This window comes from Spinacia oleracea, chromosome 5 (genome assembly GCF_020520425.1).
Source record: "Spinacia oleracea cultivar Varoflay chromosome 5, BTI_SOV_V1, whole genome shotgun sequence".
Lineage (NCBI taxonomy): Eukaryota > Viridiplantae > Streptophyta > Magnoliopsida > Caryophyllales > Amaranthaceae > Spinacia > Spinacia oleracea.
In genome coordinates, this window is record NC_079491.1 from 3,895,910 (window position 1) to 3,913,564 (window position 17,655).

General features: G+C 33.4%; 2 protein-coding genes across 2 annotated transcripts; one reads left to right on the top strand and one right to left on the bottom strand.

Moving 5' to 3' along the window:
• Positions 1–6,349: 6,349 nt before the first annotated feature.
• Positions 6,350–8,321, bottom strand: LOC110782186 (uncharacterized). Its single transcript, XM_021986316.2, has 2 exons — positions 7,727–8,321; positions 6,350–6,853 (listed from the first exon to the last, which is right to left on the bottom strand). The coding sequence occupies exons 1-2, from the start codon at positions 8,122–8,124 to the stop codon at positions 6,721–6,723; spliced, it is 531 nt and encodes a 176-aa protein (XP_021842008.2). The 5' UTR covers positions 8,125–8,321; the 3' UTR covers positions 6,350–6,720.
• A 2,146-nt stretch (positions 8,322–10,467) lies between these two features.
• Positions 10,468–14,068, top strand: LOC110781249 (probable E3 ubiquitin-protein ligase ARI5). Its single transcript, XM_021985493.2, has 2 exons — positions 10,468–11,495; positions 12,853–14,068. The coding sequence occupies exons 1-2, from the start codon at positions 10,618–10,620 to the stop codon at positions 13,832–13,834; spliced, it is 1,860 nt and encodes a 619-aa protein (XP_021841185.2). The 5' UTR covers positions 10,468–10,617; the 3' UTR covers positions 13,835–14,068.
• Positions 14,069–17,655: the final 3,587 nt, after the last annotated feature.

Sequence of the window (17,655 nt, forward strand, 5' to 3'; positions counted from 1 at the left end):
TCATTGTACATTGTGAAGTAACAATCATCTTAAGTCTTAACAAACACTTTTTTCCTAAATAACATATAATAAGTTAGTCTGGCCATCTAATACAAATTACAACCGGTTATTTTTTTTTGGTGTTAGCACCCGGTTCACCCTTAGGGCTAATTCGGATTCGGGGCGAGTTCTGGGTGGATAGGTTCCATTCCCCTCCCAATTGTTGTTGCGGGGGATCGAACACGAGTTCTCCCTACCAAGTTTAGCCCCAATCACCACTGAACCAAACGACAATTGGTAATTACAACCGGTTATTAACTACTAAGTATTCCGATTGTACTAAGTGATCAAACAACTAACAACTTAGTGCTCCATAATACTCCCTTTGTTTCGATTATTATATCGAAACGGATGAACTGATAAAAGCATATACACATAACTCTTAATTGTCAAACAAGACTAAATCTATAGTTCCACACTAACCATTTGACTAAAATTGTCAAACAAGAGTAAATCTATAGTTCCACACTAACCATTTGACTAAAATTGTGATAGGAAGAACCTTGAATTAACCCACAATTTTTTTTAAAACAAATAAAATAAAATAGAGAGAGCACTTTATTAGACTTTGGAGAAAAGACTGCAGAATTGAAGCATCATCTCTGACTTTAAACATTGGGTAAATAAAATGTGAGTGTAATCAATGAGTAGATCGAGTTGAAGGGCCAAAGTTAATGGGCCTGGATCCTTTTTACTTTGGGCCTCTGACAACTGCACCAATCACCTTATTGTTAACACGGCCACTGAATACACACTGCCACTGTCTGTCGCTGACATCACTTGCACGCTTTCGCAATCTTTTAATTAACGTTGCAACGTAATCATTTTTGGTCCACCCCCTCTTTTAATTTGATTCCCCAAATTTTCTTTTGTAGTACTAACGAATTGCAAAATAATCGAAGGCCCTGTTTTTCTGAACTTTATTTGGCTGAATTGAACTGAATTTAATGAAGCTGAACTAAACTGAATTGAATTTAATGGAGCTGAACTGAACTGAACTGAACTGAATAGAACTGCCAAAATGTCCAAAAGAACAGGGCCTGATACTTCATTCGTTTCGAAAATATCGCACCATTTATTTTTTACACTATTCACACTACGACTTTTGCCATTTTTTGTGATTCGTACGTAAGAAAATTTTAATTATGTGGGATCATGTTAGATTCGTATCGATATATATTTTCTAAATATTTTTTTATATATAATTTTTAATTGCACACGATTTGTGATATTAAAAGTCAAAATAATGGTCAGAGGAGTAAAAGTCAACCATGGTGCGATATTCCCGAAATGGAGGAAGTACAATCGTTGTATTGACTGAAAAAATTGAAGGATTTGTTCTAGTTTTTATAAAGGGTTCAATATTTGCCGGGAGAGCTTTATTTTAATTGGAACCTAAACTTAACTCGAATCCAAATCATAGTTGAAATCTAGTGGCACTTGAAGTATCGAGTAAACTGCCCTAAAAACAGTACCGAGGGAAAATAATTAAAATCATTTACTTAGTATTAATTTTTTTTTTTTTATTTTAGAAATTTTGAAAAAGTTTGAAATTAGTTCAAATAGAGGGATCAAGTAATACATTGTCGTTGTAGCTCATTTGAAATAACACCACACTTATATCGTTCTAAAAATGCGCCATCTATTTATGTTACTCAGCACTTAACAACAACTAATCCATTACGAGAATAAGGTGAAAGTCTGATTTTCATAAGCTATATTCTCTTTACTTTATTTTTATTGTTGATTACTTATTTTGTTAAAATCAGACTTGATCAGAAAAACTAGACCATGTCAGAAAAGTAAAAATCACTCAAAAAAAACATTTATATTGGACTAGACTAAGAAGAGTCATGTACTCATGCATACCAGATTAGACTAGAAATTAGAAAAATCAGATCAGACCATACAATTAATACCATACCTACCAAACTAATGAATAAAGTTGGCCTAACTAGGAATAAGGAGTTTTAACATGCATGTAGAACGACCAGGAAAGAAGTTGCAGTATTTTGGTTCAACAACTTCAATGAAAAAACCATAAAAGAAGTTGTAGTATCTTACTATCTTGGTTGAACAAGTTACATTACCAGAAACAGGAACAACAAAGTGAAAACTCCCAATTACCCAAATTTATTGATGACATATGCAAATGTGTCATAATTATATTATAGATATTACTTGTGTAACACGGCATCAGATGATCAGGCTGTCTGAAACCCTGAAAATCCTGAATATGTGTCACACGAACTCTAGTTTCACGTAAGCCAACAACAACAACAACCTAATTTTGTTTCTTTCATGGTTCACTAAATTTAAGGTTATATTTGTACTATCAACTCTCCCACGTGCATGCATGTAGTAATATTTTCTATTTTTAATACATACGAGTATATTTTTTGCATTATTAATTCTTTTACCCACCTAAATTTAGCCAAACTTCATCTTTTGGTACATTGGGTTTTAAGGTTGTGTTTGGTTTAGCAAAAAATTGTTCCTGTTTTTTTCACAACTTTCACCAATAAGGTTAAATTTGTCATGTCTTTGAATTTTGGTTTTGGACTTATAGGGTGTTGTATTGTCTATATCAAGCAATCCTACATTTATTAGATGGGGTGGTGGAATATTAAAAAAAGGAATTGCTAGGCTATCTATTTTTATTTGGTTTCGTAGGACAAAATGTAGACAGTAGACGTACCATTATAGACGTACCATTATATTAATATAGTTACTGTTATTTTGTATGATTAGTAAATGATGAGTAAGTGTAATCGATCACTATGCTTGATGAATGATTGAATTGACTCGGGTCTCTTCTTGTGTCCTTTGAGTTTGTTTATGTGCCAAGTTCACAAAATTTGATAGTCTCTATGTGTGTAAAGAACAGGATATGTATATGTTCTACGGAGTAAATGAGTGATACGGAGTACTACGTAAATCACAAAAGAGTATTTCAGACCTTGATAGGAGTAGAGATGGTCGATTGGCCGGGTTATTTATGATTTTACTAGACCACCTTAGTTTATACATGGGAGGTTTGACTTAGAGTCGACTCATCAGAGACCTAACATGACCTGGTTTTGAAGGTTCATGTAAGGTGTAACTTTTTCCAACGATCCTTTGTTAAACCCCGAACAAATAACGGTTCTTTTTTCTTAAAAAGTTGCAAAAACTCCCATGTCACACAATCCAGTCAACTCACGACTCAATGGGGCCAGTCTTGGATAAGGATGTCTCAACTTAATACGTATCCAAATCAATCCACCTATCAAGGACAAAGGAGAAGCATAGATAATAATTGATAGGATATTTTAAAGTTTTAACATTGCTAGTACTGTACCAATTGATTGTTGGTTCAGTGGTGATTGAAACTGAACTTGATAGGAAGGACTGCATGTTCGATCCTCCGCAACAACAATTGAGAGAGGACTGAAACAGTGAAACCTATACATCCAGAACTCGCTCGGAATCTAGATTAACCCTAACGGTATACCGGGTGGCAACACAAAAAAACATTGCTGGTGTTGGCTAGCTTAATTAGGCAAACCATTACATCTTGTTTAATTAATTCTCTTCATAATTGAATTTCCATGCATAAGTTTATGCTCTGTACTAGAATAAGGGAAATAGACTAGTGTGGTGAAACCTAAGAGCTCCATAATTTCTTTATCATTCATGTCCCACTCACATGGCCGGATGCATTGGATCTTGTCGAGAAGAAGAAATGGGTGAACTTTGGTTTTGAGAAACTTCCTTTTAATTTATAAAAGTAAACATAAAACTAAGTTTGATAAACTTCTCTCCGTATTTTTTCGTTCTCCCCATTTTAACTCTTTTCGTTTGTCACACAGAAATTCAATATAGATAAAAATAAAAAGATAGAGAAAGTATTAATAAAAAAAACGAAAAATTAGTTTTTTTACCACCTAAAAAACTAAAGCTTGTAAAATAAAATTTAAAACTTGTTTTTTACCACCTTAAAATGGAAAAAGTAAATGAAACTGTTATTCGAGGGTCATAATAACGGTAATATATCTAATATTTTCTATTCTTCCACGATTTCATGAATTTAACTCATTTCTCTTCTCCTACTTCATTCTTTTTATGAATTCATATGATTTTTTTCTTTCATTAATTCACAAAATTAACAAAATTCAATGGCAATGAAGAGAGGAGGGTGAAGGAGTTAAAGAACATCACAGAAGGAGTGTATAAAATTAGAGGAAAATTGAATTAATAACGATTTCATTTTTTTCTTCCCATTTTTAGGTGGTAAAAAATACTTTGTAAGTTTTAATTTCTTTTAGGTGGTAAAATACAAGTTTTAGTTTATTTAGATAGTAAAAAATAATTTTTCGTTTTTTAGGTGGTAAAAAACAAATTTTCCTTTTTATTATTATTATTATTGAACATAATTTTTTAGCAAAATTCTCCAAAACAAATTGTAAAACAGTAAATATGACACATTTTTGAAACGAAGATTTGGGCCAAGGGCCTCAAGAGCAAGAAAATAAATGAAATGTGATGAAATATCTTGCATGGCAGAAAAGTTGCAGGCTTTGGGGCTTTGGGCCTTAGTCTCCTCTAAGTCCACAAAGCCAAATAACAACTCTTACTTGTCAACTCAATTCCATAAGTCTTACACTTTAGAAGTTAATAAGATTGCAGATCAGAAGAGAAAATTACAGAGTTTACAAATATATGCAAACTATCAAATTCAACTGTGCAAGAAGATGCCATTTCTTATAGAAAAATACTACTCCCTCCGTCCCTTAATACTCGCACCGATACTCGCACCGATAATGGGGTATTTTTTTTAATATAGTTAGTGGAAAATGTGTAAAGGGATAATGGAGGACTGGAGGTATAAATTTTTAAATGATTTTTTGTAGGGAGTAGAGGTGTAGGTGGGTTAGTAGGTAAGTGTGAGAAATAATATAATATTGGTAAAAATTCCATTTATAGAAGCGGTGAAAGTATTACGGGACGGCCCGAAAAGGAAAGCGGTGCGAGTATTAAGGGACGGAGGGAGTAGTATAAAGAAAAACAGCGAAAGAAGAGCAAACAAGCCGATTACAGTTACAGACTTACAGGTACATGATATTAGGAATATCAGCAAAATACACAATGCAAAAAACCATTTGAACCAACAAGCCTCGTATCTTTATGTTGCAATGCAGCCATGCATGACATAAAACTATGAAAGAGCAACCAAATTTAAAGTCTAAAGGTAGGATGTTATAGTCAACATTCAGAATTTTGTTAATTCACTGAAACAGATCATTAGATCACACGAAGCAGCAAAAAAGAAGTCTGAATCAAGCATGAGAGAAATCAAGGATTTCCCTCCCAACAAATTTCTGCAGCTTCGAAATAATTGGTCCAATATCAAGGCATCTTCAGATTAAAATGTTCCAACACAGTTAACTTTGCAATATGTCAGCATTCTGTCGAATGACCAACTGTATAAACTCATGAGCAGATAAGCATTATCTGTAATAGATCAGACTCAACTAAGTATTAAACTTTGAAATATGTTACTTTAATCCCTAAGCATACATACACATAATACATTGGTGAAGGAATTAAAGATCACGACTTTAAGAATTGATCCTTGAATCCTGCAGCACATAGATAAGCTTAAAAGGCATAAGATGTCTATCACAAAGTCATCCATGACATTCATTCACATCAGTAATTCATAGTTGAACCTGTGTGATACTCAAAAGGTCGCAGTACTGGTGTGTAATACAGCAAAAAGATTGCATTACAGCACAAACTGAGTTCATAGGGCGAATCCAAGAACCTATAGTTGGTAGAAACCCAAACTCAAGTGCAATATGATGAGTTTAATTAAGCATGAGGGCATATAAGCAGAAACTCGTAACATGACAATACCGAAGAAAAAGAAACAAGATCCTATTCCTTTTCCAGATTCAACACAGATTCAGCAAATACTTTATGTACTGCTTGACCTCTTTCAGTTACCTTCTCAAAGAATCAAGTCAGTTTTGATGTTCCTTACCAATTCACCTCTGCGGGAAAAAAAAAACTACATAGAAAAATTCCTAAGTATTGAAACTTCATCCACTAAGCATCGGTTTTTCAGATTTCATACAACAAAATCAACATGACAAAAGTGCAACATAAAGAACCTTAAGCACTTGGGCATGTCAGGCTATCTACATTTCAAAGTACTCTGTAGATTCCTTCTTAAAAATGGCCTTATTAAGAACCAAAAATCAAACACACTTTGCCAAATTGGGTTACAAGATGCAATCAACAGCTCAAAATCAATGGAGATAGGAGTAACAGAGAACCAACATAGTTTTCGTATTAAAAAAAACCATTAAATTATTCGAGCAACAAACATATATATTTATGTTGGAGAGGCACAATTACCCTACTCCAATACCTTCTATTTTCTCTTCTCAATCAGAAAAAAATTTACTGATTTAAGAAGCCTCTAAAACTAAAAGTCACTATCTTTTCAATAAACCAGACAGGAACTACAGAGCTGTACAGAACCCTCAATTAGTTCCTGAGAAAATAGATTGTCTAAGTATTAAAATTAACCATTTTATATATTTCTGCACTAGAAAGTGGCCAGCTTATCCGAAAAACTTGAAAAGCTTTGCCACTTCCATATGTAATAATAATTCTAAGTAACCACAACATAACCTAGACAGCAGCCATCTTCCCTGACCTACGCTTTGTTGACTTCATCATCGGTGTAAGAGTTAGTCTCTGTAGATCTTCTTCCATTTCAATGTATTTCGTGCGACATTCATTGCTGCAAAAGGCTCGCAAGTTGCTGTTTAAAGCAGTAACTTTTCTTAATCAGAATCAGGGGATTGAAAAGGAGATGGAACTCCATTTTAAAACTTCTAGCTCATGACCGAAGATAGAGAAGATATGTTTATGCAAGATTTGGAGTTAGTTAATAAAGATGTAAATATAGACTATATATGATACGGAGTAGTTGTTATTATTAGTATTATTACTATGATTTTAGTATAGTGACCTCTATAGTTATGAATTTTGGGGATTATTTCTTATGCAATATTAATCTTAATTGACTATAACTATAGAAGATTATTTCATTGTATCTTCTCTCTACCTCTATAATCATGTTTGATTTGTACAAAGTGGCTTAGAACTAACAAATTATATTGAAGAACTTTGCTACCGTGATTTTAAGCACAAGTTATTTTCTTGCTTTTAGAGATTAGTTTTATGAAATCAAAATTATCTTAAACTTGAATCATCTAATCCGAACTTTTTTGAATCTGTGAAAAATTAGAATTAAAATTACAACTAAGGTGAGGAGATTAATGACATAAAAAACAACAACAAAATCAATAAATGGAATAACCAAAGATTTGATAAAGTTTGCTTCAATTACTAATCATCATTCCTTCAATTTTACGTCTACAATGCTTTTCAGAAACATTAAAAACTTCGTGAATTCTACTTAAACTACGATTTACGAATCAATCAAATTCAAAAAGTACAACAATTTAATCAAAAAAACCAATCAAACAGAGTATTAGCATAATTGGAGAAAAACTAATGCATATTTTTACATAATTCAGAAATCAAGAACAAACAAAAAGAACAAGCAAATCAAGAATCAACAATTCCAATCATTTTAAAAGGAAATTTTGGAAAAAGAAAGATGACTAACCTGTACATGAAAACATCCATGGTTTTACCAATCTTCTTCTTACAATAAAAACACTTCTGAAGGAAGCTACCAAACGGCACTAATTCATCCCACTTCCGATCAACTGGATCACGTTCAGGTGAAGATATCGAAAAGATCGACGGCCGATTATCAACCGGCGTAGTTTCCGGAACAACCGCCGGACAAATATTCACCGGTGGAGTGTGCCTCGCAATCGGCGGCTGATTATTCTCCGCCGCCATTGTCACCGGAACTGTTAGAATCGCCGGCGAAGGTACTGGAGGAGGACGAAGTGACAACCACTGTTTCACAGAGGTGGAGTCGTGAAATTGATCGGGGAAGACAATGCTGTTACTGGAACTCGACGATCGAGCGAGACGTGATCGTTTTGGCGCCATTGTTGAATTCTAAGAAAAAATCGATTGATTTATCTGGGAGGGGAGAATTTGGGGAGGAGAAAGAATTAGGGTTAGGGTTTTATGAGGGAATTTAAAGGGGAAATTGGGAGGGAGAAGTGTGTTGGATGTACACTGTAGGAGTCTGTGAAGATTGATTTACGAAGGAAAGAAAGAAAGAGTGAGAGTGACGAGGTGATTTCCGATATTGAGGAAAGAGAAGATTTGGTCAATGTTATGACGTTATGTATTTATAGCCTTTTGTGGGTCCCTACTTCGAAATTTAAATATGATTATTTTATATAAAAGTATTTATTTATTTTATTTTATTTTTAAAGAAGGAGTTTCGTTTATTGGATGATGATTGTGTTTATTTCCTTTTATTGTTTATTATTGTAATCTTCCATATATGTTAAGAATCTTTAATGTCTAATTTAATAATATTTCTGTTGATTTGATTAATCATGATTATGTTTATATAAGAAAGTGATAAATGACAAAATCAAATTAATTGGAAAAGACAATATTATTAATTTGGAAATTAGAGATTTTTTACCTTTATAGAAGATCATGGCAACTAAATACGGAATACTCACTAGTTTGGTTAACATCTCTCATGGAAGAAAATCAAATGGATTTTGTTCTACTTAGCTTAGGAGTGGTTGGTTCGCAAATTTTTGGTATTGACGCATAGGTTTAGATAAATCGGTGGTGGGTGTTCTGTTAGACTATAAAAATTAGAATAAATATGAGCCAAAATTACAAGTACGGAGTACTAAACAATTTAATGAATTGAAGAAGCCAAAATTCGCAATGAAGAATATTTTAGTATCGTTTGCAGGAGTTGTGAGAGACGTTGGATGAGCTGTGAGAGACCTGTGCGGAGATGGTTTGAAAGTGTTGTTTATTTTATTTATTTATTTTTAGTTCCTAGGTTAGGCTGCGCTTGTTTTGTTTGGACATTTTCAGATTTTAATTAAATTTTTTTTATTTTTTTTTTATTTCTTAAAGGTTGCACTTGTTTGATAAGGACAACCTTTGATGAGCAACCTATAAGGATTTTTCCTTTAGTGTTAATTGTTTTGGTTTCTTTGCTGTCCATTTCAATAAATCTACGACGTCTTACGAATGTAGTGAATTTGTCTAGTTAATTCGTTTCTCATTTTGGTATAACTGAGTAAGTCGATTACTTAAACATACAATAGAAAATGGTCAAAATTCAAAAAGTATCTAATTTTCTCAATTTTAGGATTATTTTCTACAATATTAATAAAACAAAAAACATCAATAGATTCAACATCAATTGATTGTTTTTTTTTGTTTTTTTTTTTTGGTGTGAATGAGCCACAAGGGCGGAGATGAGAATCGATCATATGATCACCTGAAACCGGGATGGAAGCTCTAACCAACTGAGCTATCCATCACCTCTGAATTGATATTAGTATTATAGAAGAGATACTAACATCTAATTAAATTCCAATAATCCAATATTGCCTCCCAAGTTGTTCTTGGATGTTCATAGCTCTTAGCCTGCAGAGTAATCTACAACGTATATAAAAGGTTAATCTATTATCTTCTCTTCATAGTTTGGATATTTTAGCTTTTGTATTTGGTGCCATCTTTTTTTGTATGAAAGCAATTGAAATTGAATCTCCTTTCTTTTCTTCAACTTATTGTAGAGATATTTTCCTCTTCAATTCTTATTTATCAAATTTCAATTTACATGTCTAATTCTTAATTATGATCAACTTACATTTGTGTATGAACTTCACAATGTCTTCATTTTAATTTCATCATAGAATTATATACTGTGTACTCTGTATTAATTAATATACTTCAATTCAGCGTGTGAGATGAATTTGTCAAACTATTCCAACAATCTTCCGCAGGCTCCAAATCACAGTATTCCCTCCGTTCAATTTTTATTCTTTATGTATTCCGTTTTGGATATTTCATTTTAATTTTTAAGTTTTGTATGAATTCCATAAATACCCTTATTCCATAAATACCCTTAATAAATACCCTAAATTTTTTAATTTCCTTTTATATTATACCATAATTCCATAAATACCCTTAATCTAAACCTCTCACACTTGTCAAATTCAGAAGAAAAGTAAAAATATTATGAATACACGTAATTTAAATTATTTAAATAAATAAATAAAAATCTCAATCGCCTACCTAAAATCAAACATTAAAGATTAAATAAGGACGAAAGTAAATAGGAGTAGTTATTAGGACTCCGTTGATCTTAAAATATTATAATTACCTACTTTCGTTAAAAAAGATGAAATTTATAAAACACTAAAACTCTTCAAAATTTATCGGATTAAAAAAAACCAAAACCTCACAAGATAAAGATTATAAACCCTATAAAACCTTACAAATTCCCACTAAGTAGACTTCTTCTTTCACAATCCCCACCCCCAAAAACAAACAAATCCGTTTTTTAGGGTTCTTAATTATTTTTCAGAGTAGAGAATTAATTAATCTACCATGGATTACTCAGACGACGACTCAGCTGGGTATGACTCAACCGAAGACTACAATGACGACGGAAAAAACTTCACCATATTAGACGAAGCCGAAATTCGTCGTCGACAAAACGAAGCAATCTCTCACATCTCCTCACTTTTATCTCTTTCAAACGACGAAGCGAGTATTTTGCTTTACCATTACAATTGGAAAACAGAGAAATTGCACGAGGATTGGTTCGCCGATGAAGATTCCGTCCGTAATAAGGTCGGATTGTTAATCAATAATAGCGACGGCGACACTGATAATTGTAATAATTGCGAAATCTGTTACGACGATTTAAACACGGTGAAATCGATGTCGGCGTCGTGTGGCCACCGGTATTGTGTAACCTGTTGGGAAAGTTACATCACCGTCGCAATCAACAACCGCGGCGCTGGTTGTTTATCGTTACAATGTCCGGCGATTAAGTGTAACGCCGCCGTGACTCGAGACTTGATTGTTAAATTAGTTTCCGATGAGGATGTCGGAAAATACGATCGGTATTTTATTAGGTCTTATGTGGAGTGCAGGGTGAAGACCACGAAGTGGTGTCCTTCACCTGGATGTGATAACGCCGTGGAATTCGAGGATTCCGGTGTCGGTGGTTCCGGTGGTGGTGGTGGTGGTGGTGGTTATGATGTTTCTTGTGTTTGTTCGCATGAATTCTGTTGGAATTGCGTTGAGGAGCCTCATAGACCGGTGGATTGTGAGCTTTTGGCGAAGTGGATTTTGAAGAATAGTTCAGAGGCTGAGAATACGAAGTGGATACTTGCGTTTTCTAAGCCTTGTCCTAAGTGTAAACGTCCTATTGAGAAGAATTTAGGATGCAATCATATGTCTTGTAGAGAGCCTTGCAGGTATAATTTTACACTCACTTTCTTTGATCAGTTTTTTTTTGTTTTTTTTTTATTTTTTATTTTTACTAGTGCTACATATATGTTGCATGCTAAGCTTAGGTTTGACTTTGAATCTCGTCCTTAGATTTGACTTCGAATCTCGTCTAAATTCTAAATCAAATTTTAGGAATTGAATGGTTCAATATGAATATTAGATCATGACTAAGAATTTTGGTTATGGACAAGCAAATTAATTAACTATTTAGTTTTTATTTATTTTCTAGATTTTGGACTAACTCAAAGTTTTGTTCTTTCTGTGAGTGACATTTGTTCTTGTCTTGTTTTTATTTGGTCTAGTCTAATTTTTATGATTTGGCCATAAACAATAAGAATATGTTGCGCGCTAGTGTGAGGTTGAGACTTTGAGTTTGAATCTCGTCTATGTCATGACCTTTTATAACCAAATTGTGGGAATTGAATGCTTCAATCATAATTAGATCAACTTTAAGAGATGGATTTGGGTTATAGAAAAGTGAATTAACTCTTAGTTTTATTTATTTTCTAGATTTTAGACTAACTTAGAGACTATGTTTTGTTTGACTTATTTTAACTATTTAAGACAACATAAGTTCAAATAAGTTCTTATAATATAAGTTCACACAAAATAAGTCGAATAAAATGGAGCCTTAATATTTATTTGTTCTCTTCACTTGGTTTAGTTTGATTTTTTTGTTATTTTCCGTGAGTTTTTTTGCTTTTTGTCTGATCATAAAAATAGGGTGAAATGTACTGATATTTGTTTCTAGGTAGTTTAATTGTGTTCATTTCTTCATAGTTTTGTCAAACTTAACCCTTTTTCTTACTCCCTCCGTCCCGGAATACTCGCAACGGTTTGACTTTTTGCACTATTTACATAATTCACTAATAAGAGTTAGCATATAATATATTGTTAGCTTCATCTTAATATATATATTTTTAAAATATTAATATTTTATAAGTTTTTATAATATATAATTGAAGATATTGATTGTCAAAGTTGTGCATTGGCAAGAGTGTTCAGTCAAACCGTTGCGTGTATTCCGGAACGGAGGGAGTATTTCATTTAAAAGAATGATATGTTGTTCAAATAACTAAACGTCCAAAACTGAGAAAAAGGGTTAAGTTTGACTATACTAACTAGTACTTTATGCTCGCGATGCATCCTAGCTTAACTTCACATATTGAAAACAAAACTAATAAATAAATTTATTCACAAAGGTCATCATGCACCCTAAAGAAAAACTTCACATTATCTTACATAGAACATCAATCTAATTAATAACAAGTTAAGAAATATATATTTTTAATTGTAGATTAATATTTTTATAAATTTGTGTAGGTACCAGTTTTGTTGGTTATGCCTAGGGGATTGGGGGAAACACTCTGAGTGCAACAGATACGCAGCCGAGAATAACATGGACGAAAAAATGAGGAAAAACGCAAAGGATTCTCTTCAAAGATACTCACATTACTACGAAAGATGGGCAAGCAACCATAAATCACGACAAAAAGCCATTGAAGACTTACAGAAAGTGCAGACTATTGATCTAAACAGGCTTAGTGACAGAGTAAACACTCCAACAACGCAACTCGAGTTCATTGTACAAGCTTGGAAACAGATTATCGAATGTAGAAGAATTCTGAAATGGACTTATGCATATGGGTTTTATATGGCTGAGGATAAAAAGACAGTACAAAAGAAAGAACTGTTTGAGTTTTTACAGGGACAAGCTGAAGCTCAACTTGAGAAACTTCATGGTTGTGCAGAAATTGAACTGTCGGGTTTTCTTGTAGATGATGTTGATGACAACGGAAACAACACGAACAACAACAAAAACAACCCGGATTATTATTCAGATGAATTGGAGTTCAGTATGTATCGTAGTAAACTGAGTGGGTTGACGAAAGTGGCTGGGAAACACTTTGAGGAGTTGCTTAAAGCGTTGGAGGATGGTTTATCTGAAGTGGTTGTTCAGAAGAGAGGGAAGAAGTATAACACGACGATGAATAACAATAAGAAGAAGAAAAAGGATTCTTCATCTTCTTCTTCATATTCACAACCTCAGCAATTACTCGGGCAAACTTTTGAACAACTACGGCGACCTTTTGGACAACCTCAGCAACATCGACAACAACCTTTTGAATTTGATGATGCTATCGATGATGATGATGTTGATGTTGATGTTGATGATGATGATGATGATGATGATGTTAATGTTAATGTTAATGTTAATGTTAATGTTGATGTTTGGAGCTGTGATCGGTGTACCTTCAGAAATCCAGGGTCAGCTACTTCTTGTCAGATGTGTGTAGGCAATTGAGGATGAATGTTTATTAAGTTAAAATTTTAGTACAATTTACAAGCTTATTTTTTTGTTTTTTGTTTTAGGGAAATGTTAGATAGGGATTAGTATTGCAATTTGCAAGCATATTTAGTTAATAACGGTTTGGTTATTTTAGGTTAACGGTTTGTTTTATGTCTGTTAGCTTGATTTCTATTGTAGATGTCGTATGATTATTTTATTAATGAACTAATTTTACCTTAAAAAAATAGTTAATAAGAGTTTGGTTATCTTAAGTGTTTTTATTTTCTTTACGTCATTTGCTTGCATTTAGTCGAAAGCTTTGCTTAAACGACTAGTAGGTATGTGATTAGTTTATGAACAAAGGAAATATTTTTTACTATTATTGATGCATGTTTAATTTGTGTTAGTTTTATTATTGTTGCATTTTTTGTCTTTGAGGTTTTACCCTCATAAAGCTTGAGAACATCGACAATGTAGCTTGCCCAAAAGTAATATATAAAATAAACTTTATTATACGCATGTCAAGTTTTGAGTGGAGCTTGTTTTTCTTTTTTGACCACAAGTGCAATATGAATTACAAATGGGAGTGGGGAAATTCGAATCTGAAACATATCATGCATATGTTTCGAGTTGCTCACTTTCAGGAAACATTGTCAAAGTTAATTTAGTCTCACCGAAACCAATGTACTACGTACATAGTACTCTTTCTGTCCCGGAATACTCGAAGCGGTTTGACCGGGACAGAGTTTAATACATTTTAATTGATTTATTATAGATGGTAGTGAGGTATTTTTTTTAATATAGTAATCTGGGACGACCTTATAAGAAAAGCGTTTCGAGTATTTCGGAACGGAGAAAGTATATGTTATTATTATTATGTAGAAGAGAATGCCCATTCTTGGTGGTGCTTCTGGTAGTTTAAGTTATAGTCAAAATTATACATGTCGTTCTATCATATGCTAAATAATTTGAAGGCACAATCAGTAAATGCCAAGGAAAGATAAACTTTCGCCACCATTTCTCAATTTACTCCCTTCCATCTATGCAGTACGTAGTACTCCATCCGTCCCTTAATACTTGCACCGTTTTCCTTTTCGAGTCGTTCTTTAATACTTGTATCGTTTCTATAAATGGAAATATGTACCAATGTTATATTATTTCTCACACTTACCTATTAACCCACCTACACCCCTACTCCCAACAAAAAAATATCATTTAAAAACTCACACCCACTCTCCACCTCTTACACATTTCCTACTAACTATATTTAAAACAACCCTACTATCAACTTACACCCATTAAATTAGTAAATCAATTCAAGTGTCTTAAACTCCGTAGTCAAACCAAGAAACGGGAGAAGTAGTTGTTATGAGATATAGAAGGACGAAGCCAGGAATGCATCTCAACAAGGACCGACATTCATTTTTAGTACAAAGTCGTATTAACTATTTTTGTAAAATTATTCAATTATCTCTATGGAAAATAGAAAATAATAAACCAACAGGAAATTCTTTAAAGGAAAGAAGTATGAAAGATATTAAAAAAAAATCATTAAACTCTAGACGTCCCAATTAAACGCTCATATTCTAATTTGTAGCCGCCCAAATTCCTCGCACATTATTACTACGTAGTATTATTATCTACTCCGTATCTTAATATTTTAAAATTGAAAGATTTGCATACTATTTGTCACCACCTTAAAATCTTAATAAAAAAACTTTTAACATTCTTTAAATTTTCAATTAAGCAATACTTAATTATTTAGTTCATTTCCCTTTCAACTTTTAATCAACATCATTGTCTAATTTGCTTAAAAAAAAAAAAAATACCATGCATGCACACTACAAAAATTTGTATCTTTTATGACAATCTAATGACAACGGGTGAAAATCCCGTCGCAAAAGAGCTTTTGCGACGGGAATAACAACCCAACAAAGACGGGAACAACCGTCGCAAATGTCTTTTACGACGGGTTAACGACAAGATTTTCCATTAACGACGACCCCCTTTTATGACCGGTTCGTGACGGAAAATTCTGTCATTAATCAATAATTATTGACCTTTAGCGACGGGATTTCTCGTCGTTAATAGTATAATTTCTTGTAGTGATGTCACGCGCCAAAAAACTAGTTTATATATATAAACCTAGGGGTCAGAGCCTTCTGGTAGAACTGTATCATTTTTAGTTTACACTAACAGGCCGGGTATGCTCTTGCATACCCTTTGTATATTCTATTGCCACTATTCCCAATTAATTTAGTTTGAAGCCTCTATTAGACTTAAAAGTGACTTTATATTGAGTTGCACAGACCTATTTTATATTTTCTGAAATTCTAACCCTAAGTAGTTACTACCTCCGTTTCAAAAAGTTCTTTACGCTTTGGAAAATGTGTCTAAAGTATAAAAATTTTGACCGTAAATTCTCACCATTATATACATCAAAACGTTACATATACAATCTTGTTAGATTGGTCTCGGATGTATTTTTAAAATATCAAATTTTTATAATTTTTTCACAAACAAAATTGAATATATTAGTAGTTAAATATTGCATAGGAGTCAGTGCAAATAGTAACTGTAAAGATCTTTTTGAAAAACGGAGGTAGTACTAATTAGTAACACTACTCCATAGTAATTGAGTTTTACCCACTTTATATATCCCCACTCCACTAATAGGTTTGTTAGAAGACTTGAGAGGAGGCTAGGCCACCGGCCTACCGCACACGCGCGCGGGCCGGGCCGGACTCGGGTGAGTGGCGCGTTTGCGGGTGGGGCCCTTTTTGCCGCCAATCAATCCCGTGTAACGGCTAGTTGTTGTATTTTGGTAACCGAATATTTTCCATAACGGTTACAGATTTTATTCCGGAAATTGAGTAATCTATCTTTTTGTACTACACCAACGAGATAGATGTCGTGTAACCCTGGAGGTTGATTGTCAAGAGGCCGTGTGTACGTAACGGGGCAAATTCAACTTTAGGGCAGTGTTCATACACGCCACGACTTGATTACATTTTGGTAACCGAATATTTTCCATAACGGTTACAGATTTTATTCCGGAAATTGAGTAATCTATCTTTTTGTACTACACCAACGAGATAGATGTCGTGTAACCCTGGAGGTTGATTGTCAAGAGGCCGTGTGTACGTAACGGGGCAAATTCAACTTTAGGGCAGTGTTCATACACGCCACGACTTGATTACAGATAAGTTTATTCGTTCATTACTAGTCATTGTTCCTACATAGTATTGGAGTAGTCATAGGTTTTTCTTTGTTAGAGTTGGAGTAAACATCTACTACGTAATACGTATGTACTATTTGTACGGATTAATGAGATTATAAAAACGTGATCAAGTTTGAGTAAAATGAATTAATTGTGTATACTTTTCCAAACAATTTTTTGTAAGGGCACTTAGTTAGTCATGTCTGCAACAATTCATCCAATGCCAAATGCCGGTGAACAAATACCAGACAACAGTCAGAACAAGGGACGTTGTTATCGGTTGAGTAACAGTAATAAATGCAAAATAATAATTCTCGTGCTTATGGGTTTGGGTGTGATCCTATTATTTTGTGGAGCAGTGCTTTTTGGAGGAATCGGAGGGGATGACAATGCCGATAAATTTAGATTCCAGGTTGACTTTATGGAGGTGAAATCATCATCTATGATCTCGAATAATATTAATAATACTAAAACAATAAGTTTAGATGAATTGGATCTCAACGTAACCCTTTCTGTAAGTAACAATGATCAATTAGTGTTTGACTCACTATTGGTGTTACTTTCTGATAAAAATAACAAATTAGTCCTCTCGTCGAAAATGCTTGACGGGTTTTAC

Excerpts from the sequence above, each read along its gene's own strand:
- LOC110782186 (XM_021986316.2), bottom strand. The coding sequence starts at position 8,124 with ATGGCGCCAAAACGATCACGTCTCGCTCGATCGTCGAGTTCCAGTAAC. Across the intron at positions 6,854-7,726 it reads ATGGATGTTTTCATGTACAG|CAACTTGCGAGCCTTTTGCA; the intron begins GTTAGTCATCTT and ends TGCTTTAAACAG.
- LOC110781249 (XM_021985493.2), top strand. The coding sequence starts at position 10,618 with ATGGATTACTCAGACGACGACTCAGCTGGGTATGACTCAACCGAAGAC. Across the intron at positions 11,496-12,852 it reads TCTTGTAGAGAGCCTTGCAG|GTACCAGTTTTGTTGGTTAT; the intron begins GTATAATTTTAC and ends AAATTTGTGTAG.